The 25,295-nt window shown below is 48.1% G+C and overlaps 1 protein-coding gene across 3 annotated transcripts; it reads left to right on the top strand.

Annotated features, from left to right (window-relative positions):
* The first annotated feature begins 687 nt into the window (after nucleotides 1-687).
* LOC141565035 (uncharacterized) lies at nucleotides 688-18,857 on the top strand. 3 transcript variants are annotated; one of them, XM_074308028.1, is made up of 5 exons: nucleotides 688-917; nucleotides 6,882-6,981; nucleotides 8,545-8,671; nucleotides 9,680-9,775; nucleotides 15,047-18,857. In XM_074308028.1, the coding sequence occupies exons 2-5, from the start codon at nucleotides 6,940-6,942 to the stop codon at nucleotides 17,047-17,049; spliced, it is 2,268 nt and encodes a 755-aa protein (XP_074164129.1). In that variant the 5' UTR covers nucleotides 688-917; nucleotides 6,882-6,939; the 3' UTR covers nucleotides 17,050-18,857. The 3 variants fall into 3 exon arrangements, with proteins under 3 accessions (XP_074164129.1, XP_074164130.1, XP_074164132.1); XM_074308029.1 differs by lacking the exon at nucleotides 688-917 and adding an exon at nucleotides 1,014-1,032; XM_074308031.1 differs by lacking the exons at nucleotides 688-917; nucleotides 6,882-6,981 and having other exon boundaries at nucleotides 8,572-8,671; nucleotides 9,652-9,775.
* Nucleotides 18,858-25,295: the final 6,438 nt, after the last annotated feature.

The following is a 25,295-nucleotide window of genomic DNA, read 5'->3' as shown; positions in this document are numbered from 1 at the left end:
GTCCCTTCCCATCCAGGGGCAGCACCATGAAGTAAGGCGAGTGTCAGAAAGTGACCTTGGTGGTTTTGTCTTCCTAGTTAATCCCTAGCCCAGGTCTTGCTATTCTTCTTTAGCTTTTCCTCCTCTTCACCCCGTTTCCCCCGGGAATTTTTACATGGCCTCAGGTATGGAGGTGTATAAATACCAATCAACCATTACTGACAACAAATCATATTTCAAGCCCATTCTTGGGTATACGTGTGATTTTACCATTTAGTATAAACGAAGGCAAAGTTGGATATGAATGCTATTTAACACCAAGGAATTCAGTCTTGGGGGGGAGGTTTTAGCTTTTCTTGGTCCCCACAGTTCGTTAGGGGCCCCCATATGGGGCTTTATTCTAGGTTAGGCGCCCCCCAACAGTGCCCCTCTGGGCGCCCAGACCGCGGGACAGTCCTGGCCATGTGGACAGCAGCGGCTGGGACAGGCCAAGTGTAGCTGAAAGGGGTTGGAGAAAAGTCCCCCTCGCCGGGCCCCACGTAGCCTTCTGACCCCCCCCCCCCCACCAACTAAACCGCCTCGCCAGGGTCCCACGTGGCAGCCAGAAGCTCATCCCATCCCAGGCCAGGTTCACTCGGAGCACCCCGCCTACGGACTCCATTTCCCAGAATGCCTCGTCCATGATGTCACCAGAGCCCTGCCCCTCCTGCCGCGGCAGAACCCCAGGGCATATCAGGAGTCTCGAGGTGCGCAGGCGTAGCTCCCTTTTCCCTCACCCCCCCCCCCCTGCGGTTTTTCGGCCCTTTGTTCTCGGGCCTCGCGGGTGGGGGGGGGAGCAGGAGGTCAGTGCGCAGGCGCGGTCCCACCCAGCCCGACTGGGGGGGGCCCTCCTTCTCCTTACCCCCCCCAGGGCGGAAGACGGTCCCGTACCCAGCAGGGTTAGTGAACTTGTGTCTGTGCAAGTGTGTATGTTCATGTTCGTGTGCGTGTGGCCAAGTATGGGACTGTGTGTGCAAGAGAGGAAGAGGTTGGAACCGGTTCTTGAAGGGACTGGTGAGCGTGGAGGGATGGGATGGGAGGGGAGGGGAGGGGCTGAGGGCGTCCATGAGTGTGATTGCACGTGCAGGGGTGTATGAGGGGAGGGGCCGGTGAGTGTGCGGATATGTGAAGGGAGGGACTGAGGGGGGGGGGTGTCTGTGAGTGTGATTGCACGTGATGTGTGAGGGGAGGGGCCGGTGAGTGTGTAGGGGAGGGGCTGAGGGGGGCCGTGAGTGTGATTGCACGTGCAGGGGTGTATGTGGGGAGGAACCGGTGAGTGTGCAGGTGAGTGCTAGTGAGGGGAGGGGCTGAGGGGGGCTGTGAGTGTGATTGCACGTGCAGGGGTGTATGTGAGGGGAGGGGCTGAGGGGGCCGTGAGTGTGATTGCACGTGTAGGGTGTATGAGGGGAGGAACCGGTGAGTGTGCAGGTGAGTGCTAGTGAGGGGAGGGGCTGAGGGGGGCTGTGAGTGTGATTGCACGTGCAGGAGTGTATGTGAGGGGAGGGGCTGAGGGGGGCCGTGAGTATGATTGCACGTGCAGGGGTGTATGAGGGGAGGGGCCGGTGAGTGTGCAGGTGAGTGCTAGTGAGGGGAGGGGCTGAGGGGGGCTGTGAGTGTGATTGCACGTGCAGGAGTGTATGTGAGGGGAGGGGCTGAGGGGGGCCGTGAGTATGATTGCACGTGCAGGGGTGTATGAGGGGAGGGGCCGGTGAGTGTGCGGATATGTGAAGGGAGGGACTGAGGGGGGGGGCGTCCGTGAGTGTGATTGCACGTGATGTGTGAGGGGAGGGGCCGGTGAGTGTGTAGGGGAGGGGCTGAGGGGGTCTGTGAGTGTGATTGCCCGTGCAGTGTGAGGGGAGGGGCCGGTGAGTGTGTGGGTATGTGAGTGCTAGTGAGGGGAGGGGCTGAGGGGGGCTGTGAGTGTGATTGCACGTGCAGGGGTGTATGTGAGGGGAGGGGCTGAGGGGGGCCGTGAGTATGATTGCACGTGCAGGGGTGTATGAGGGGAGGAGCCGGTGAGTGTGCAGGTGAGTGCTAGTGAGGGCCCTGAGGGGCTGAGGGGGGCTGTGAGTGTGATTGCACGTGCAGGTGTGTATGTGAGGGGAGGGGCTGAGGGGGGCTGTGAGTGTGATTGCACGTGCAGGGGTGTATGAGGGGAGGGGCCGGTGAGTGTGCGGATATGTGAGGGGAGGGGCTGAGGGGGGGGGCGTCCGTGAGTGTGATTGCACGTGATGTGTGAGGGGAGGAGCCGGTGAGTGTGTAGGGGAGGGGCTGAGGGGGGCTGTGAGTGTGATTGCACGTGCAGGGGTGTATGTGGGGAGGAACCGGTGAGTGTGCAGGTGAGTGCTAGTGAGGGGAGGGGCTGAGGGGGGCTGTGAGTGTGATTGCACGTGCAGGAGTGTATGTGAGGGGAGGGGCTGAGGGGGGCCGTGAGTATGATTGCACGTGCAGGGGTGTATGAGGGGAGGGGCCGGTGAGTGTGCGGATATGTGAAGGGAGGGACTGAGGGGGGGGGCGTCCGTGAGTGTGATTGCACGTGATGTGTGAGGGGAGGGGCCGGTGAGTGTGTAGGGGAGGGGCTGAGGGGGTCTGTGAGTGTGATTGCCCGTGCAGTGTGAGGGGAGGGGCCGGTGAGTGTGTGGGTATGTGAGTGCTAGTGAGGGGAGGGGCTGAGGGGGGCTGTGAGTGTGATTGCACGTGCAGGGGTGTATGTGAGGGGAGGGGCTGAGGGGGGCCGTGAGTATGATTGCACGTGCAGGGGTGTATGAGGGGAGGAGCCGGTGAGTGTGCAGGTGAGTGCTAGTGAGGGCCCTGAGGGGCTGAGGGGGGCTGTGAGTGTGATTGCACGTGCAGGTGTGTATGTGAGGGGAGGGGCTGAGGGGGGCTGTGAGTGTGATTGCACGTGCAGGGGTGTATGAGGGGAGGGGCCGGTGAGTGTGCGGATATGTGAGGGGAGGGGCTGAGGGGGGGTCTGTGAGTGTGATTGCACGTGATGTGTGAGGGGAGGAGCCGGTGAGTGTGTAGGGGAGGGGCTGAGGGGGGCCGTGAGTGTGATTGCACGTGCAGGGGTGTATGTGGGGAGGAGCCGGTGAGTGTGCAGGTGAGTGCTAGTGAGGGGAGGGGCTGAGGAGGGCCCTGTGATTGCACGTGCAGGGGTGTATGAGGGAAGGAGCCGGTGAGTGTGCAGGTGAGTGCTAGTGAGGGGAGGGGCTGAGGGGGGCTGTGAGTGTGATTGCACGTGCAGGGGTGTATGTGAGGGGAGGGGCTGAGGGGGGCTGTGAGTGTGATTGCACGTGCAGGGGTGTATGAGGGGAGGGGCTGGTGAGTGTGCAGGTGAGTGCTAGTGAGGGGAGGGGCTGAGGAGGGCCCTGTGATTGCACGTGCAGGGGTGTATGAGGGGAGGGGCCGGTGAGTGAGGGTATGTGAAGGGAGGGGCTGAGGGGGACCGTGAGTGTGATTGCCCGTGCAGTGTGAGGGGAGGGGCCGGTGAGTGTGTGGGTATGTGAGTGCTAGTGAGGGGAGGGGCTGAGGGGGGCTGTGAGTGTGATTGCACGTGCAGGGGTGTATGTGAGGGGAGGGGCTGAGGGGGCCGTGAGTGTGATTGCATGTGTAGGGGTGTGTGAGGGGAGGGGCCGGTGAGTGTGCAGGTGAGTGCTAGTGAGGGGAGGGGCTGAGAGGGGCTGTGAGTGTGATTGCACGTGCAGGGGTGTATGAGGGGAGGGGCCGGTGAGTGTGCAGGTGAGTGCTAGTGAGGGGAAGGGCTGAGGAGGGCCCTGTGATTGCACGTGCAGGGGTGTATGAGGGGAGGGGCCGGTGAGTGAGGGTATGTGAGGGAAGGGGCTGAGGGGGACCGTGAGTGTGATTGCCCGTGCAGTGTGAGGGGAGGGGCCGGTGAGTGTGTGGGTATGTGAGTGCTAGTGAGGGGAGGGGCTGAGGGCGTCCTTGACTGTTTTTGCTCGTGCCGGGAAGCTGGCCTCCTGGGGGGGTGGAGGGGGAATGGGGATCCTTCCCGCCCCGCTGCAGGCCAGGACACCTCAGCTGTTTCCTAGCCGTGTCTCTCCCCAGCAGTTGAATCGCCCCCGTTTGCCTCAGTTTCCTTCGATGTAAAAAGAGGACGAGAGCAGCCCCTCCCTTTCTCCCGTTCGCCAGAGCTAATGTAAAGCACTAAATTCAGGACCAGATAGACCGCTAGGGCTCTTACAGTAGATTTCGCCCAGCTCCCTTCCCCCCAGTAGGGGTGGGGGATGGGGGCTGCTCCGGGCCTGCACTCCCTGTCCAGCTCTTCCCTTGGCCTCTTTCCCTCCCGGTGGGGGGGAGGGGCTGTCCCTCAGGTCCTGAATGGTGAGTGAAAGGGACGCTCGAGGTCCCGGGTCCGCTGTGACAGGAATAAGCACATTCTCTGAGGGCTCCATTCCCCCTGCAGGCCCCTGCCCCAGAGCTGGGAATCGGGACCCCCGGTGGGTCTCCACGGGAGGGGCGGAGGCTGCCAGGGCAGACCCCCGCGTGGTGGGGTGGCTGCGGAGGGGGCAGGGGGGATGGGTGGAAGCGCGCCTCGTAGAGGCCCTGGAAGAAGTCCAGCCCTTTAGTTTTGCAGAATAGGAAGCCGGCGGTGGGCCGGCCCTGTGCGGGTTCTGGGCCCTGTGTCACTCCGGGGCTGCGCTTGTCTCCCCTTCTCCCCCCCCCCCCCCCCGCCCCCGTCGCCTCTCTCTGCCCCGGCCGCTGCCCTTGGTCACCCTGACTGCCCGGCGCTTGGCCGGCCTTCCTCCTCCCGACCTGCCACCGGCGGACTGCAGCAGGAAGGGCAGCTCCCGGCTGCCAGGCCAGTGAGGGGAGCCGGGGAGAGAGGGCAGGGGCTTTCCATGGGACCCCAGATGGCCGGGGCGGAGTCGCGGGGTGTTGGGGAGCAACCGCAGCCATGTGGATGGCCCCGGTGTAAGGACTGGGGGAGAGAAAGGCCGGACCGTGACCTCCCAGAAGAGCAGACGGGGCGCCCCCAGGTCACTCATTTACTGACCCTTAACTTCTTGGTTTGCCGTCTTTACGAGACCCTCGTGCCCGTGTCCCCTCCCACCCGTGGGGGGGCGCAGGCCTCCTGTACCGGAAGTCAGGTGAAGCATCTTCTAGATTGGCCAAGTTACCAAAAACCCTGAAATGAGTGAGTGCGCGCCGGCCGCGCGGACTTCCTCAGGTGGGCAGTGGAGAGAGCCGTGGATGTTCCGTTATCGGGGATTTCCCGCGGCTCAGCCCCGCTGCGTTCGTGCGGGACTGCCGGGACTGCCGGGGCTGCTCACTGGGGAGCGCCGCAGGGGTCCTCCCTGCACGGTCCCAGCGGGGCCCCTTAGGGTGCAGGAGCGGTTCCTTGTGGGGCCCCACCCCCCCTTCAGACTGGCCCCCATTGGCCTCCGCCAGAACCGCTCCAGAGGGTTTTGGCCAAACCAGTTTTCCCCCTTTTCTTTGCTCGTCCCGAACTCTTCAAGTGAAACCCCCCCAGCCCCCATGCGACCCCACCTGGCCGGCCCTGGTTAACATCAGGCCTGGAGAATATCAAAAGGAGAGCTCTGGGGAGGACACGGCGTCTGAAATCGGTCACATACTACGTGCTGTGTGTGATATGCTGCATGGTGTGTGGTGTCTACGCGCTTCATACACTTTATCCCCCAGGGAGATCCCCTGCCTGGCAGGGACTAGAGGGACCACCTCAGTGGGGCAAGGGGGGCTCACAGGCGGAGGAAACTGTAATCTCAGACTTTGGAGGAGCTGATGAGCTTTGCCTTTCTTCCTCTTATTTTAGTCTTAATTATAGTGGATGACCCCCTTGAGGGGATAAAGTTGGGGATTGTAGGTGATACCAATGCCAACAGATGCCAGGATAAATTTCTTTCAGTTAACAAGCAGTTTTAAAAATAAAGCCTTTTATTTTCTTTTTTCTAGGTTTTGGTTTTTGTTTTGTTTGGTTTTTTGAGGCTGGGGTTAAGTGACTTGCCCAGGGTCACACAGCTAGGAAGTGTCAAGTGTCTGAGGCCACATTAGAACTCGGGTCCTCCTGACTTCAGGGCTGGTGCTCTATCCACTGCGCCCCCTCGCTTATTTTATTTTTTTTAAATGAAAGCTCTCTATTCTCTAAACATATGCAAAACATATAATTTCCTTTCTTTTTTTAATTTTAATAGTTTTTATTTACCAGATATATGCATGGGTAGTTCCACACCATTGACAATAGCCAAACCTTTTGTTCTAATGTTTCCCCTCCTTCCCCTCCCCCATGGCAGGTTGACCAATACATGTTAAATGTTAAAGTGTAAATTAAATACAATATATGTATACATGTCCAAACAGTTGCAAAACAAATAATTTCTAACATTCATGCTTTCAAAACCTTGTGTTCCAAATTTTCCCCCTCCCTTCCCCCTTCCCTCCTTCTAGAGGGCAAGGAATCCAATATATGTGAACTGTGCAATCCAAGAGAAATTTTTTGAAAGAAGAGAGGACAAAGGGTCTGTTTTTCCTGGGGGGGGGGGCCCAGTTGGGTCCCATCCTGCAGCCCGGGGCTTCTCTTCCTTCTTTGGGGTGGCTCTGCCCTGCCGAGCTTGAGCAGGGACAGCACACTCTTCTTGGAGCCTTCTCCTCCAGAACCCCGCCACCAGGGGTGGTATTGGAGAGGCACCCCTGAAACCCTCTCAGGGGACTCAGACCGCTGGGCCCCCTGGTGTTCGGGGCCTGCTCTCTCATTCCTCGAGGCCGCCCACCTGTTCCTCAGCCCTGGTTCTGTGCTCTAGCTTCTCTGGGGAACAGTCCACCCTGGGGGAAGCTTGGCAGCCACAGGCCGGCCTTGGTCTCTCCCATGGCTCCTCTTCCTTCTGCAGCTCTGCCTTCTCAGGACTCGCCCTTCCCCAGCAAAGGACCCTAAAGGAGGAAGAAGAAATGGCTGCGGGAGGCCTGACCAGTCACAGTGGGAGGTCACAGGTACGTGGACTTTGCCCCTCAGAAATGCTGTCTCAGGTCCCAAAATGTGAGCCCCATTTCCACTTCTGTACCCCGCCCAGCGATGTCCTCCAGGGCCCTGGACCTCAGTCATCTTTCCCCAGAAGACTCTTGACTATCTTGGGGTCATTAATAGTCATTAAAGCTTCTTAATTTCTCTTGGGCCTTAGACCCCCTTGCACCTTTTCTCTTTTACATGTATAAAATGAAACAGAGAGGATTAATAATAATAATAATAATGGTTATCTCATTTTATCCTCACAAAAACCCTGGAAGAAAGACGCCTTTTATAGATGAGGAAACTGAGGAAAAGGTTAAGTGACCTGGACATGGTCACGCAGCTAGTCAATATCCAGGGCTGGATTTGAAGTCAGAACCAGATTTGAAGGAGACACTTGCAAAGGATTTTTCAAGCTTTAAATCAAAAAACAAAACAAAACAAAGTTAAAAACAAACTCAAACCCTCTTCAGTGCTTGCTGTTATTCTCAGTGTTTCTTGCCACAGGCCCTAATGGGTGGTGGCAAGTACTGTTCCCATTTGTCTTTGGCTGCTGGTAAAAAACCACGTGGTTTTTCTCTGGGCAGTGGGATGTGCCCTCGGCTTTCGCTGCCTTTCTCTGGCCTCTGCTTTCATTTACCGCAAGAGTGTCCAGGTTGATGCGACGAGTCACGGTCCGCCTGATTTGCTTCCATTTTTAATGGCTGTGTCTGACTTGCTTTTATCAATAAGTTTCAAGCAGATATTCCTGATGGTGATTAGGAGTCATTTCTCTCTATGTGGTGACTGCCGCACTGTAGACAGGCAGAGCCCAAAGCCAATTGAAACCAAATACTCTAGTTAAACATGATGGCTTGGCCGGGAAGAAGCTCCAGGAAATGCACTCCCGTCCCTTCCCCAGCACAGCAAGTCGTCCAAGTCTTCCAAAGAAAAAAGCGCTCTCTTTATAGTCTGTTCTTTTTAGGACCTTTCCCACAAGAGGATGTCAAATCTTATTAGTTTTTTCACAACTACTGAAATGTGACCAAGGGGGAAAGAAATAAATCTGGACAGGCAGTTAGATATTCCTCAAAAGAAAATCACTCTTAAAAATTAAAATGCCCGAGTGAAATCTCTTGGTAAACTTTGAGAGAAAACCGGATTCCCAGAGTGCTCAGCAGCATTCCATGAAACAGGTCAGTCACTCGGTCTGTGACAGAAGACATTGTTAGGCGCGATCGAGATCATTATAACAAGTTTCTCTGTTTTCTGTGGGACAGTGAAAGAAACCTCTCCAGAGACCCAGGGACCAGGGAGACCTGTGGCCTTGGGCCGTTCCCTTACACTCTCAGCCCGTCCCCACCTGTACCACGAGGCTCCGAAGTCCCTGCAGCTCTATAACGAGGGGCTTTAGATTAGTCCGGAGACAGGGATGTCCTGTTGAGCCAAAGACTGGACGGGGTTGGTTTCATTGGCGTTCTGAGACTGGGAGAAACAAGGGCCCGGCCCCTCCTTGCCTGCTGTGTGAAGGGCCGGCCGGACGAGCAGTAATCCATCTGGTGTTTCAGGACTTGGTCACCTTCAAGGACGTGGCTGTCGACTTTACCTGGGAAGAGTGGAAGCTTCTGGACTCTGGTCAAAAGGCCCTGTACAGAGATGTGATGCTGGAAAACTATAGAAACCTGGTCTCCCTGGGTAAGGATGGGTTTCTTCCTTTAAAAAATAGATTTTGTCAACAGCTTCTGGTTTTTCATGTTATTTAGATTTCCCCCCGCATCTCTCTCCTTTCCAGATAGTCATTTCTCATAATAAAGAATTTTTTTAAAAGGAAAAAAGTCAGCAGAATTGATTGACATCTTCAAAAAATAGGATTTTCTCTGCAGTGTCCCACACGTATGGATTCCAAGCCCTGCAACTTCCTGGGAGGGGGTGTCTTCTCATGGTCCTTCTTTGGGATTGTTTGTTACAGTTTTCCCACATTTTGTGTCCTGTAGTTTGTCTTGGTCTTCCTCTCCAGTGACATTGTGGCCATCATTGGGTAGTTTGTTTTCTCCCTATGCTTGAGTTCATGGAAATCTTTCCAGGCTTCTTTGGATTCATCAGGGCCTTTGTTTCTTAAGGCACCGTGATTTTGTTCCACTCACTCACCACTGCAGAGAAAATAGGTGTTGGGTCCATACACATGGAAAATGAGCCTGATATTGCTGCAAAGTCCAGGCTGGGGGAGGAGGGGCTGTGACAGGCAGGGTGAGCTGCCAGGACCTTGTAGCAGGAGTCCAATGGGCTGGGACGAAGGGCTCTGGGAAGATGGAAATAGGGAAGGAGGAATGAGTGGGAAAGATGTAGAAGGAAAAGTCAAAAGCTGCATTAGGGTGTCGGACTTGAGAGTGAGTGAGGGCCAGGGCCATTCACAGAGATAATGAAGTCAGAAGGAGAGAGCTGGGGGAGAGGGACCGGGTTCCATCAGTCACTGGGCATTTATTAAGCAGCTGCCAGGACCAGGCCACCAGGTGTGGGAGGTGGAGAAGAGCTGGGGCGACATCACTGACAGGAGGGGGAGAAGGCGATTGAGAGCATGCCCTCTGAGGGTCTCCCAGAGTCCCCGTGGATCCCTGCTGCAGGGCCCTGGCAGAAGAAGGGGAGAGCCTTCTCTTGAGAAGTCTCTCGGTTCCCAGCATTTTCCTATTTCTTCCTCATGAGCAGGACATCCTGTTTCCAAACCAAATGTGATCTTACAACTAGAGCAAAGCAGAACACCAAGGATGCTGGAGAGAGCAACTGCAGGAGGCATTTTTTCAGGTGAGGGGACGAGTTTCAGGTAGGTGGGAGCCAACGCAAGCAGTGGGTCACAGCTCAAAAAGCCGTCCTCAGATACACAATGTGGAATTAGGCTGTAGTGGTTTAAAATAGAATAGGATAAGAGAGAGAAACAGAGAGTGAGAGAGACAGAAAGAGGGAGAAAGGAAGACAGAGAAAGAGAGAGACAAAGTGTAGAGTCTCACATTGGAAGAAATTAATGTATGTTTGTGTATATATGTAATACATACATATATCATGTGTGTATAAATAAGTAAAGCAGATCCTCACACTGAGAATATTTATTCATCTATGTAGGCTACATAAATACATAAAGTGCATATGTATATAATGTACATTTGTGTGTATTCCCAACGTGGGGTCTGTTTTATTTAGCTATATCTGGGTTTTATAACAAGGCTGTTGTTGTTGCTTCCTCAGTGTGTGTGTGGGGGGGGATGGGGAGACTGGATGTGGAAGGGAAGTTGGGAAGATTTTCCTTTGAGAAAGATGAATTTAAAATTAAAGGAGGACCTCTTCTGCAGTCAGGTGGCATTTGAGATGCTTCCTGGGTACCCAGCCAGGTGACGAAGGCCCGAGCCTGGGGCGCAAGCCTTTCATAGGGCTTCCTATGCCTTCCCTCTTCTCCTGTCTGTTGTGTCCCCCTTCAGCTGTATCCTTCCCTCTCAGCACTCAACTCAGCTCTGGCCCAACGGCTGAGTGATCCTGCTCCTCAATCAGTAACTTTCCTGGTGTTTTCCTCCTTGTATTTCCCTCTGGTCTCTGAGAAGCTCTTGAGCTTCCTTACTTGTAAACTTCCCCTTGTGCTCAGCAGTTCCCTCCACACTCCATCTCCCTCCCTTGGAGGACCCAATGCCCAGGGTCACTTGCTGATGGTCTTTGGGGTCTTCCCCCCATTTCCTTTCTTCCACCTGCCGGGATCCCTGGGCTGCCCTGGAGAATCCTTCTGTCTGCTCTCAGCTCTTCCTTTCTTGGTCTTTCCTGCCTGGACAAAGCGTCCTTCCATGGTCTCAGTTCCCATTCTATTCTCTTAAGGACTACAATCTGGCTTTCACCCCAAACACTCCGTGGAGCCATTCTGTCCAAGTCTCCTATCCAGGAGGCTGCCGGTGGCTCAGTGCATGTAGTCCTGGGCCTGGGCCTGTTCAAATCCAGCCTCAGACACTTCCTAGCCATGGGGCCCTGGGCAAGTCACGACCCTTTCAACAAGAGGGATGCACTGGATCAACGGGGGAAAGGAAAGGGCCAGCTCCTCCAGTATCTTTGGGGAGAAAAAGGACTTCCCCCAAAGGTACGACTGATACCGATGAGCTGCCAGCTATTGGGGCATTTTCTCAGCTTCTGTCCTTGTGGAGCAGCCCTCTGTGACCAGCCCTTCACCCGCTAGTCCCAGCCAGACTCCTCAGTGGTGGAAGGCTGGTGGCTGTGAATGTACAACCAGCCAATGTGTTCCAATCTCTTGGAAGACTTGATAATTAGAGATAAGTGAGGAGAGAAAATGAAAACAAAGGCTCCCATTGGGTGCCTGGGGCTCCTGCCTTCTAGCTCAAAAGCCACAGAGATCAGAGATCTACCCAAGAGGAGGGATTTAGGTTGGGATGGGCTGACAGGTTTGCCTGAAGTCTCAATCAAGGTCCCTGACTTGGAAGGGGCAGGTTCCCGTCCATTCTTTGGCAGCCAGGACCTTGGTCTTTGTCCACTCTGGCAGGACCTCTCCTCCTGTATACATCATCTAGCAATCATGGAGAGTGCTTTAAACCCTTCTCCTCCTCTATTCCTCATCCAGTGATCATGGACACAGTGCTCAGTGAATAACAGTTATATAGCATATATGTGTGTGGGGGGGGTTGTATATGTGTATATGTATACATATATACACACACACACATATATATGTATATATATTGGTTTGCTGAGTGCTTTACATCTGTTCTAACCAGCTAGGTGATAATTTGTATTTCAGGAGTCACAAAGTCCTAAGACCTCACCTCTGTTTTCCTCAGTTTCCTCACCTGTAATATCTATAAAATGAAGATGACATTATCACCTACCTCCAAGATTTCCTGTGAGGATCAAATAAGATGTTATTTCCTTTATATATGTAAATATATATTTCCTTTATATAGATATACACATATATTTGAGAGAAATTTTAAAAAACTTTTTACTTAATATTTTTTCAATTACATGTAAAGCTAGTTTTCATCATTCACTTTCATATCATGTTCTTTAAAAAGGATCAGAACAAAAGGAAAAAATCATAAGAAAAAAAAGTGAAAATAGTATGTTTCAATCTGCATTCAGACTGCATAATTCTCTCTGGATCTGGATAGCATTTTACATCATGAGTCGTGACTTTTGGAATTGTCATAAACCATTGTATTGCCGAGAAGAGCTAAGAATATGAAAGTTGGTCGTTGCACAGAGTTGCTGTTACTGTGTGCACTTTGCTGGTTCTGCTCACTTCGTAGCAATCAGTTCATGTCAGACTTTCCAGGTTTTTCTGATGTCTTTGTTCATCATTTCTTTTGACACAACAATATTCCATTACATAATACATTACAATTTTTTCAGCCATCCTCCAATTGGTGGGCATCCTCTCAATTTCCAGTTCTTTACCATCACAAAAGAGATGCTATAAATATTTTTGTGCATGTGGGTCCTTTTCCATTTTTTTTGGTCTCTTGGGTACAGAGCTAGGAAGGGGTATTGTTGGATCAAAGGGAATACACAGTTTGATATCCCTTTGGACATAAGTCCAAATTGCTCTACAGAATGGTGGGATCAGTTCACAACTTCACCAACAATGCATTAGTTAAGATAGTTTTTCTAAAGAACTTTGCAGATTTGGTAAATGCCTTACCAATGTTACCAAAATTATCCTCATTTGATCCTCAGAACAGCCCTTCTGAGATAAGTGTAAGTGTGATGAAGGGCATCCCTCTTCTGTGTCAGGCACTTCAAGGGCTAAGCACTAGAGTATAAAGAAGCAAAAAGCTCTTACTTGTAGAGAGCTCCCTCCATTCTAAGAAGAGAAGGTACTTATCCTTGGGCTTTTGGGAAAGACCTCTTGCAAAAATGAGACTTGAGGGATATTCTCTCCAAAGGGGGAGCTGAGTAGGTGGAATTTCTCTTGTGGGAACAGGGAGTGTGGAAGGAGTCATAGGCAAGTGGACTGGCAAGATAGGAGGGCCAGCTTATGAAGCACTTTCAAAAAAAGGAGTTTCTGGGGTCCGGAAGTAATTTTTTGTGCTCTGGGCATTGTATCCACAATAAACAAAGTGCTTCCCTGTGCCGATGAGCTAGCACCCTGGGTATCTTGGAAGCAGCCGGAGTCAGGATAAGCAAAAGTCTTTATTCTTGGTCTTTAGTGGTAGAAGTGAAGAGAGAGTGGACATGTAGGAGCTCTGTTGTCTCTCTCACAGAAGTGATCCTGGCTAGTCTCCCTGCACCTCCTAGTCCATCCCACAATTCTCTGTATACAGCAAACAATTGGGCCAGCACAGGATAGTGGGAAGGGCCATTTTCCAAGCATATTCTTATAGGATATTGTCCAAGCAGTAATTAGTCTCAAGTGCTCAATTGTCCCACCTCAGTGCATTGACTTAAGAGTTTCAGCCCCTTACATTTCCCCCAAGTTTTCTGCTTGGATATTCCTGAATCTGAAAGTCCTTTATCTGATTATCATTTTCTATCCTTCCCTGGCCCTACTGCCATATAAATAATCCCAACCCCACCCATCCCCCACAAAGGAACCTCTAGTCCCTCGCCCCTCCGCTCTTTCCCAGGCCCTCTCTCCACATAGCTACCTTCTCCCCCTTGCCTTCCCTTGGTGGCTTTGGTGAATCAGCCCAATTCCTCCTCAAAGCTCTTCCCTCTCATCCTATCCCTAATGAGACCCAGCCAAAGCCGGCCTTGGATGACTCCCCAACACAATCCTTGACACTCTCCATGTGCTGTTTAATCAAGCTAGAGAAAGTCACAAAAGCAGGGCAGGTGGGTACTTTGTGCATTTAGGTTAGATAATATTGGCTGCATCTCCACTTATATTTCCTGAATGGAGCCCACTCGACTCCAGAGCTTTTCGTCCTTCCTCGGGGCTTCCATTGCTTCCCTGGCACCTGAGGATTACTGAAGGCCATTCCACAAAACCCCCTCCTCACTCCATACCCCCTTCCTCGGATCCCCAAGATGTTTTCTGCTCATCCTCCTTCAGCTTTCTCACATGGAGACATGTCCCTCTTCTCAAGGGAAACCCAATCTGGGCATCCCTGCACCTGCCTTTCCCCACTTCTGCCCAGAATTACACTTTCTCCATATCCTCAGTCTCCGTAATCTCTCTGCACCCTAGCTTCTTCCCTTGGACAAACAACCAAATGGCTCTTCTCCCATCTCTTCTCCTTCTCAGCTTTGCTCCAAGGAGAGCCGTCTCCCACTGCCTTACTCGTCCTCTGCTCTCTGGCTTCTGACCTCCTTCTTCAAGTAAATCTCGCTCGGAGCCATCAGCGACTTCTTAATTTAAAGGTTTTTTTCAGTTTTCATCCTTCTTGCCTTTGCAAGATCTCCCTCTCCTTGGTTCTCTCTCCTCTGGATTTTTGGGACACTGTTCTCTTCCAATTCTCCTAACTTCTTTCTGAGCCCAGTCCCCATTTCCATCGGCCTCTTGGACATGTGGAGCTGGATGTCCTGCAGGCATCGGAAGTCATTCTCTTTCCTCCCAGACCCTTCTTTCCTTCCCCACTTTCCTGCTTCCTGGCCAGGACATTGCCATCTTCTTCCTCATCCAGGATCTTTGACTCTCATTTCAGCTTTGCCCTTTGTTTCTAATCTGCCCTACTTGATGTTCCTTGAGTGTGATTCTGTCTTCTGAATCCACGCCTGTCAGTCATTTGCTGTTTTCCATTCTTAAAATATTCTTTTACATCTCTGCCCTTTTGTTTTCCCAATTTCCTTTAAGACTCAACTGAAATCTGACCTGCCACAGCCACTCTTTTCTTGTCCCTCTACAATCTCCAATGCTTTCCCACTATTGTGTATCTCCAATTTATCATATAAATATCTGGTATATACATAGCTGTGTATATTCTGTCTCCTCCATTAGATTATTAATTCCTTGAGAGCAGGAATTATCTTTCACTGTTTTCTGTCTTCCCAGCATTAGTATAGTGTTTGATACATAGAAAGTATATATTAATAACTGGTTGATGACTGACTGTGGAACAAGGAACATTTATATTTTCTTGTTTCTTTCAGATTGGGAGGCCAGAGTTGAGACCAAGGAAACAATTTCAAAGTCTTATTTCGCTATGGAAAAATCATTCCAAGAAACCTGGCATGGTCTCTGGAGTTTTAATTGGGGGGAATCCTGGGAATATGGTGGCAGGTTTAAGAGACAGCAGGGGAACCAGGAGAAAAATTTCAGACAAGTACCAATCAGCCACAAGAAAACTGATAAGCCAGCAAGTCAGGAATGTCATAACTTTGAGAGACGTTACTGTTCAGACCCAATTTTTGTGATACAACAGAGTTCCAGAAAGAGTCTCCCTAAGTATGATTCACAGCAACTTTACTTTGACCAACACTCTGACCTAATTCAACTTGATGGGATCACCTCAGGGAAAAAACCTGGTCAACATGATGAATGCAGTATTACCTTAAGTTACCCAAACCTGGCAAACTGTCACAGGACACTTAATGGGGAGAAACCCTCTGTGTGTTGTGAATTTGGAGAAACTTTCCACCAGAGAAACCTTATACAGCATCAGAAAGCCTCTACAGCAGAGAACCTCCACATGTATAATGAATGTGGGAAAGCCTTCAGTGATAACTTAACTCTTACGCTACATCAGAGAAGTCACACTGGAGAGAAACTCTGTGATTGTGATGTATGTAGGAAAGCCTTGGATGGCGGCTCATCCCTGTCTCCACATCAGAGACTTCATATTGGAGAGAAGTCCTATAAATGTCAGGAGTGTGAGAAATCATTCAGTCAGTACACAAGCCTTCTTAGACATCAGAGAATTCATACAGGGGAGAAACCCTTCAAATGCAGTGAATGTGGGAAAGCCTTCAGTCAGTGCACAAACCTGATCCGACATCAGAGGGTTCATACTGGAGAAAAACTCTTTAGATGTCATGAATGTGGCAAGACCTTCAGCAACAGTTCATCCTGCAGTATACATCAGAGAATTCACAGTGGGGAGAAACCCTATGGGTGTGGTGATTGTGGACAAGCCTTTGCTCAACAGGGAAGCCTTATCCAACATCAAAGAATTCATACTGGAGAGAAGCCCTTTAAGTGTAAAAAATGTGGAAAAGCCTTCAGTCAAAATATACACCTTACTCAGCATCAGAGACTTCATTCTGGGGAGAAAATCTATAAATGCAATGAATGTGGTAAAGCCTTCAGCAACAGTTCAACTCTCATTCTACATAACAGGATTCACACTGGAGAGAAACCTTATGAATGTAATGAGTGTGGGAAGACCTTCAGCCAGTACACAACTCTTATTCAGCATCAGAGGATCCACACTGGAGAAAAACCCTACAAATGTAATGTGTGTGAAAAGACTTTCAGCCAGAGCACGAGCCTTATTCGTCACCAGAAAATTCATACTGGAGAGAAACTCTGCATATGCCATGAATGTGGACAAGCTTTCAGTCAGCAGGGAAGTCTTACTAAGCACCAGAGAATTCACACTGGAGAGAGACCCTATAAGTGTAATGAATGTGGAAAAGCCTTCACCCAGAGTATGAACCTTACACGACATCAGAGAATTCACACTGGAGAAAAATTATATAAATGTAACGAATGTGGGAAAGCTTTTAGTAATGGCTCATCTCTTACTCAGCATGAGAGGATTCATACTGGAGAAAAACCCTATAATTGCAGCGAATGTGGGAAAGCCTTCAGCAATAGCTCCTCAGTTACCCAGCACGAGAGGATTCACACTGGAGAAAAACCCTATAAATGTAATGAATGTGGGAAAGCCTTCACTCATAGCATGAACCTTACTCGACATCAGAGAACTCATACTGGAGAGAAGCCCTATCACTGTAATGAGTGTGGGAAATCTTTCAGCCAGAACATGAACCTTACTCGACATCAGAGAATCCACACTGGTGAGAAACCCTACAAATGTAATCAGTGTGACAGAGCCTTCAACCAAAGCACATCGCTTGCTGAGCACCAGAAAACACATAGGAAAGAAGCTGGGAAATATAATAAATGTAATCAGGCCTTTAGCTGCAGTTAATATCATCAAAGAATGTGGGAGCTTATTTGGATGTATTTTTTAATGTAAAAGTTCATTAGTCCTGACAAATGTGGGAAAGCCTTACCACACAGCAGAGAGTTTATCTAGTGAGAAGCCCTATAAATGCAATGAAAGTAAGAAGGCCCTCAATAGTGGTTCAGTTATTCAGGAGATAGTGGAACCTGAGAGCAGAATGTCTCTGTCCATGGGCAGATTCTCATTCTCACTTTTCCTTACTGCTTTTAGTGAAACTGATCCCACTGACCAAGGTATTCCTTCTGTCAGTACGGATTGCTCTCTCACCACTGGCAATTTTCATTAAGTCATCCCATAGAGCACCCTACCATTTCACCAGAGAATCCACCTTAAGTGTTGGAGGCCTTCCTCTGGTTTCTTATGTTTTACAAGTTCTCCCCCAGTTTCTGGCCATGTATGTCCTCAGTGCTATCCCAGATACCATGGCTCCTCACTGAAACTAGATTGCAGTTTATCTGAACCTGCCCATTTGGGTCCTGCAGCTTTTTTTCTTCCAGGTGATGGAATTCCAACAATATGTCATCCTTGCAAAAAGTGCTTATGTCAATAAGCCAGCAAACTGCCTGGGATCACTAATAACAGTGCAGAATTTCCCAAATATATTTGTCCCCATCTTTCTATTCAGTTTGGATCTTTGTCGTTATCATTTACGATTTCTGTTCCAACTAGGTGTCTCAGTAGACTAATATAGTAGACTAACCACCCAGTTATGTCATAGTTTGGACAACAGAAATTTTTCATCCATTTACTTTTTATCAATTGTAACTCAGGGTCTCTCTGAGAAGACCCTACAATTTTCAGATTTTCACAGGGTCAGAGATGGAGCAGAAGAGCGGGGTGTGCAATCACTTACATAATAGCATCCAGAGATAGGAGTGCCCAGAGGACCATACCCTCAAGTCAAGTCAAACCAACAGACGTTTATCATGTACTTTCAGTATCCTGAGGAAATAAGGAAAGTAGCATCTACAGGAAACCCCTTCTCCCTTTATATTTACAGATCATCCACAAGACTGGCCAACATGCAGACTACACATTCATCTTCATGGAGGTCTTTGTCGGAGAATGGGGGTTGATCTCAAATGAATGAGAGCCTCCTTTGGGTGGGGGAAGAGAAGAGTCTCAGAGATTGCCTTGTCTTTGTCCAATTAAGTGTTTGGGGTTTTTGTGTGTAATCAATGAGCTTATGCTGTGGATTCTTATATTCCCTGCAACATTCCATCAGTTCACTGTGTAACTAAGGGTGTTATCTGTTATTGAGGACTTTTGGTGAAAGCCTGTTTGTTACGTTTTAATTGCAGTTATCTTTGATGTGCATGTAGACCGTCTATAAGAATGAGAAAGTCAATAGGTGGGTTGTAGCCATTGTTGTCTCCAGCCTTTTCTGGGCCTGTGGAGAGGGCAGTCTGGGCTGACTCCATGACTGTCCACGTGGCCTAGGTTTCCATTTCCTCCCCACCCAGAGAGTTCCTGTGCTGGGGTCCCATTTGGGGCAGAGAAGATCAGCATGTTTGGAAGTGTCCTGGCCCACCCACTCTAGAAAACTCCAGCTTTTTCCCCTTGAATAGAAAATCCTCATCTGGAAGGGGAGAGGTTCAGGTTAACCAGGTTTGGATCCTTGTCCTAAGGGACTCCAGGGGTTTGGCATCCAATAAAAGCCACTGTGAACCTGAGTCAAGAAAGTGAGAGCCCAGGGCGGCAACATTTCTGAGGTGATTTTTGCAGCTCTCCTCTTGCTGTGTTTTCTTCTAATAAACGACTTTATTGTAAAACATGAATGACTTGTGTGATCATTTCTTGCAGTGCCACTTTATAGACTGTGAGCTAAGAACAAAAGATTCTTAAACTGGGTTAATTTAGCAAGAAGTCTATCAAATTAGTCATTAGAGGAGGAAGCTAAAAAAGGGGTGTCCAACCCCCTCCTTTTCACCCAGTATCTATAAGGTACACGTATCGTACAATTCAAATAAAGGAACCAAAAAAAAGCTGGTTGACCAGCACAAAGGCAATTTCCAGATTAGATATGGAGGATGTTTAAGATGTATTCCAGAAGAAAACTCCCTACAAATTTTGCATCACTCTTTGGACCCGACTGGGTTTCCGGTCCTGAGTTACACATTAAGAAGCATCTGGTCTCAGTTCTGAGGCACCACTTCACACCTCCCAAATTGGCTAGGATGACAGGAAAAGATAGTGACAGACATTGGAGGGAATATGGAAAGCTGGGACACTAATGCATTACTGGTGGAGTTGTGAACTGATCCAACCTTTCTGGGGAGCAGTTTGGAACTATGCATAAAAGGCTATCAAACTGTGCATCCCCTTTGATCCAGCAGGGTCACTACTAGGTCTGTATCCTGGGGAAATCATAAAAAAAAAAAGGAAAGGGACCCACATGTGCAAAAATATTTGTAGTGGCAAAGAACTGGAAACTGAGTGGATGCCCATCAGTTGGGGAATGGCTGAATAAGTTGTAGTATATGAATGTTATATAATATTATTGTTCTATAAGAAATGATCAGAGAGGCCTGGAGAGACTTTAAAAAACTGATGCTGAGTGAAATGAGCAGAACCAGGATTGGTATACAAGGCAACAAGAATAAATGATGATCAATTCTGATGGACGTGAATCTAGTTCATCAGCCTTGAAAGACTAGGATCAGCCAACTTTGGGGATAAGAATTCACTATTTGACAAAAACTTCTGGGGAAATTGGAAACTAGTATGGCAGAAACTAGGTATTGACTCACATACTAAAATAAGTTTGAAATGGATTCATGATTTAGACATAAAGAATAATATAAGCAAAGCAGAAGAACATAGGATAATTTACCTCTCATATCTGTGGAGAAGGCAGGAATTTATAAACAAGAACTAGAACTCATCATTGAATATCAAATAGATAATTTTGTTTATATTAAGTTTAAAAGTTTGTATACAAACAAAGCCGTTCTCCAAGTGATAAATGGTCAAAGGATATGAACAGAATTTTCAGAGGAAGAAATTGAAACTATTTCTTTTTATTTACAAGATATATATATGGGTAATTTTACAGCACTGACAATTGCCAAGCTTTTTGTTCCAATTTTTCCCTTCCTTCTCCCCACCCTTCTCCCCCAGATGGCAGTTTGACCAATACATGTTATGTATGTTAAAGTATAAATTAAATACAATATATGTATACATGTCCAAACATTATTTTGAAACTATTTCTAATCATATGAGAAGGTGCTTTAAATCACCATTGATCAGGGAAATGCAAATTAGGACAACTCTGAGATACCACTACACACTTCTCAGATGGGCTAAGATGACAGGAAAAGATAATGACTGGGACACTGATGCATTGTTGGTGCAGTTGTGAAAGAATCCAGCCATTCTGGAGAGCAATCTGGAACTATACCCCAAAAGTTATCAAACTGTGCATACCCTTTGACCCAGCAGTGCTACTACTGGGCTTATATCCCAAAGAGATACTAAAGGAGGAAAAGGGACCCACATGTGCACAAATGTGTGTGGCAGCCTTTTTTATAGTGCAAGAAACTGGACACTAAGTGGCTGCCCATCAGCTAGAGATTGGCTGAATAAATTATGGGATATGAATGTAATGGAATATTATTGTTCTGTAAGAAACAACCATCAGGATGGTTTCAGAGAGGCCTGGAGAGACTTATATGAAGTGGTGCTGAGGGAAATGAACAGGACTGGAAGATCATTGTACAAGGTAACAACAAGGCTATATGATGATCAATTCTGGTGGACGTGGCTCTCTTCAACATTGAGATGATTCAAACCAGTTCCCATGTTCTTGTGATGAGGGGAGCTATCTGCGCCCAGAGAGAGGACCGTGGGAATAGAGAGTAGATCACAACATAGTATTTTCACTTTTTTTGTTGTGGTTCGCCTGCATTTTGTTTTCTTTCTTATTTTCTTTCCTTTTGGTCTGATTTTTCTTGTGCAGCAAGAGAATTGTATAAATATGTTCACACATATTGGATTTAATATATTTTAACACGCATAACACATAATTACTTGCCATCTAGGGGAAGGGGTAGGGGGAAGGAGAAAAAATCTGAAACACAAGGCTATGCAAGGGTCAGTGTTGTGCAATTATCCCTGCATATGTTTTGAAAATAAAAGGCTTTAAAGAAAGACAGCCAGACTAGGGTCAGCTGATACCATCAAGTTTTCCCAGAAACTTATTAAACAGATGGGCTGACAAAGAATTCCCATCCTAGTTGGAAATCCACAAATAAAAGGATATAGTGAAACACAACAGAGGGGAAGGATGATCACCTCACTTGAAACTGGGAAAAGGAGGGTCCCTGGATATCATTGTCAGGCAGCTTCCCCAGTCACTCTGCATGTCCTCCTGAGGGGGATGGCAGCAGCTGCTTTGGGGCCGGATGGGAAAAGCGAAGGATGGCTCATCAGACCGGGTGTGAAGGACTGATGGAGACACTGGCTCAGGCTTCTCCACAGAGAAACTTCATGGAGTCTGAATATGGGTGGGGTGATTGTTTTATATTTCTATTTTCACAATTTAACACCTCTTTCTATCATAAATGTCGGCAATCAGCCTTCTCAAAGGGCTCGCTAGATGTCGGCGGAAGCCTCCATGGCCCCAAGCTTCAGCAGCACTCCTGGTCTGGAGGAAGGCTAGAGAAATGGCTGAGCTAATGCAGACAAGATCAGAAGGGAAGCAATAAATTGAGAAAACATTTTTATATTTAAGGGTTCTGATAAAGGCTTCATTTCTAAAATATATAGGGATCTAGGGATCTGCATCTGAGGGAAGACTTGTGAAGAGGCGAGAGATGAGAAGAATCACACTCACACACACACATAGAGAGAGAGAGAATGCATGTTCTCTGCGTGGAGTCTCAAGGATATCCTGTCAACAGAAGGCATGGCCTTTCTTCCATAAAAGATACTTTTCAATCTAAAAAAATTGACTGGGTTTGAATGGACACATGGTCCACTCCAGTGGAGGGGGAGGAGTCCATCCCGATAGAAGTGACCCCGAGAAGCTCTTCCTCCTTGCATATAGGGGTAGAAGTCAATGGAGGCAGCTGGTCTGTAAAATAATCTTCCCATTCTGGGCTCTCGTTCAGATGCTCAGAGGGAAGAGAAGGAGGAAGCATGAACAGGTGGATCTTTAGCTATTTCTTGAATATATTAATTTCCTGAGAGGAAAAAGAATGAGCAATGTATCCTTATGGACTTCTACTGACAGTTGTTGGAGAAGGGGTTAGCCCATATTTACCCCAAGTTGATCTAGTGTCCTGTGGGGATCAATTGATGAACCTTGAAGACCTGGCTTGCTGACCACTAATGAATTTAGTGTTTACCCCCAAGTTGGTTTAATGTCCTACTGATAAGGTACAGCTTCTAGAGGAAATATAGCAGTGATCCTGAAGTCCCCTGACCTTAGAGTGCTATTGTTCTAACAATCTGTCTGTGAATGATTCTAAAAGTCTTCTGGCCTTAGGAACATCATATTTCTTTCCCCAGATTTTAAGGAAAGATATAGCAGCAATCCTAAGGTAGCCTCATCTTAAAGTGCTATAGTTCTTTTATTCCTTTTTTATTGTAGTAAGTTTATTTATTTTTAATGCACATCGCTTTATGAATCATGTTGGGAGAAAAAAATCAGAACTCCCTTTGATGAGGTCTAGATAAGGGATACCTAAATAAAATTAGGGTTAATTGAGGTCTAGTGGCAGGTTTGGGGTACAGGGAGTCAAATTGAGCTCCCCTGCAACCCCTTTGGATTCAGTGCAAGGATACAGAGTTAAATGAGTTCTAGCAGTGGCGAGAGTCCCCTGTAAAGGAATTTACAGGCCCGAAAACCTAGATTGATTTAAAAAAAAAGGTTTATTGTAGGGTTTGGAAGTAAGATTAAAGTCTGTTTAGTAAAAGGTAATAGATAGAGAAAAGAATACACCATAAGTGGCGGACAGAGAGTCTGTGATGCAAAGCATGGTGCTTGCATGTTTCGACCCTCTGCAAAGAGATGATTCCAGCTTGGCTCTTTTATTTGGTTAAAGGAGCCTATGGATAGAGTCCCAAGTTGGCTTGCTGAACCCAGAGAGAGCCAGAACCCACCAGGTGGGGGTTGGGAAACCTGAGCAGATCATTAATTAACTCAGATCCGGATATCTCCCTTTGGAATCCAAAGGGTGCTTTTGACCAGGTCTTGTAAATCAAAGGTCAGCCTTGGGAGTTGGGGATCAGAAAGGAATCTTAAAGGGGATGGGGGTTGAGAATCAGAAAGGAATCTTAAAGAGGCTACCGCCCACATCACTTCTAGGAAACCCCCTCAGACACTGGGGAGTTTGAAGTCCATTTACCATGCAGTTTTGGTTCCTTTCCCAACAAATGGGGCCCCAACTCCTTTGGGATATGGAGAGTGATTTCCTCTTCCGAAACTCCTTCCTCCTGAGAATGGGCATTGAGTTGGGTCATCCTGGGTCCCCTTGGAGAGGTTTGGCTGATTGAAGATCAGCTCATTGAAGCTAGTCAATGAAGCTGTCCAGTGTTGGCCATTCGAACTGCTCAAAGCCTAGAGGAAAAGGAAATTAAGAGAACTAGAATGAGAGAGAACAAGTCCAAATGGTAGAGCCCTCATTCTTGGGAGGTGTGCTTATATCATCCCTGAAGATTCTGTAAATAGCTAGGTAAACATCATCTCTTTTTAATAGGGACTACATTATAACTCCAAAGCAATTCTGAGAAAGGGGGAATCTCATCAAAATAATGGAGATATTCACAAAAATCTTTCCTTTACAGGTCTTTTCATATAAATTATTCAAAGGAAAACAAAGGATACCCCATATAAACAAAAATTGTCCCCACATTAGTAACAAACTTAAATAAAATCGACTTTCCCAGTGACGGAGCAAAATATTCCATAAGTTACATCCTTCTAAGAAAACTTAAATATACTAAAAACCTTTTCTCTGAACCATACTAAAGATGTTTCCATTCTGGTTCCAATAATCTAGCACAGATAGATGACTAGGCTAAATATTCATTTACTTAATTATTTAGGATACAATAACTATATATTTTCAGATTGAAAAATAGCAAAATATTGCCTATCTGAATTGTACTTTGACCATTTACTCTGATTAGAGAAACTTTCTATAAGAGGAAAAGCAGGGACATGATTATAATAGCATCAGAATCGGTCCTTTAGGCTTGGGCCTGAGGACACCTAATAGTCATAGTTGACAACCAATCACATAGTAACAGCCCCATCTCATAGGCCATTCAGCTCTCAAATTGTAGGTTACTAACTTAATTCATCAGATAATCATTCCCGAATTCAAAACTCAAAACAATTACAGTTATAATCCCAAGAGATTTCATCCCCATATCAAGTTTCACTAATCAGGTTTTAGATCCTAAACTATCTATCTAGTGTAGACTAAACCTTCACCTTCCCAAGCCCACAGATCATGCAAATAACTCAATAGTTTTCAATTCTAAATCTCAGACTGAATGGGACAAACTGAGGGAAAACCTCTCCTAAGAAGGTGTCCTCTGCCTGTTCCCTAATCATCACCCGAAACCTGGCAGGAACAAGTCGGGCTCCAGCCAAAAGTTGCAGGTGTTCGCTTATCTCAGAGAAACATAATCTCCCTCCTGTTCCCCCCCCTTTTTGCCACAGTTAGCATCAAGTTTCTAATGTGATAAAGAGGGTGTCCTTGTCTTTTAGATTTTTAGCCAGTGTCTGGGTAGATTAGGATGTAAGCCTGGGCTCCAGACAATAGGAGAACTTCGTCCATACAATCCTGTATTTTTCAGTTTATGCATTGCACTCCAGTCATTGGGAGCTCCCCTTTCTCTCCAGATAGTAATAAATCCTTTTTGCTTTTTACCTTGAGGGTTGCTGCCCCACACAGGATTAACTACCAAAAATCCCCATCCAGAATCTCCAGAAGCCTCGAGGTGAAGAGACTGGAACTCTGTTCTCAGGACCCAACATGTGCCCGGACCAGGGAATGGACCTGGAGCAGGAGCTGAGCCCACTTCCCCGGTTTGCCCACCTTGGAGCTGCTGGGGGCTTCCCCCACACAGAGTGATTTCCAGTGTTGGCAGGGGGGTTGTTCTGTGAGGTGGGTAGGGAGAAGGCGCAGACAGAGATCCCGCCTCCTAGGGACAGGCTAGCCCAGTCCGATTCCGAGTCCCAAACAACCTTGCCG

Source organism: Sminthopsis crassicaudata, chromosome 3, assembly GCF_048593235.1.
Source record: "Sminthopsis crassicaudata isolate SCR6 chromosome 3, ASM4859323v1, whole genome shotgun sequence".
NCBI classification, from domain to species: domain Eukaryota; kingdom Metazoa; phylum Chordata; class Mammalia; order Dasyuromorphia; family Dasyuridae; genus Sminthopsis; species Sminthopsis crassicaudata.
The sequence above is the reverse complement of the archived record's forward strand: the minus strand, read 5'-3'. Positions and strand labels throughout refer to the sequence as shown.

Bases quoted from the DNA above. Each gene is read 5' to 3' on its own strand.
- LOC141565035 (XM_074308028.1), top strand. From the start codon at position 6,940: ATGGCTGCGGGAGGCCTGACCAGTCACAGTGGGAGGTCACAG. The intron at 6,982-8,544 runs GTACGTGGACTT...CTGGTGTTTCAG, and splicing joins GTCACAGTGGGAGGTCACAG to GACTTGGTCACCTTCAAGGA. The intron at 9,776-15,046 runs GTGAGGGGACGA...TGTTTCTTTCAG, and splicing joins TGCAGGAGGCATTTTTTCAG to ATTGGGAGGCCAGAGTTGAG.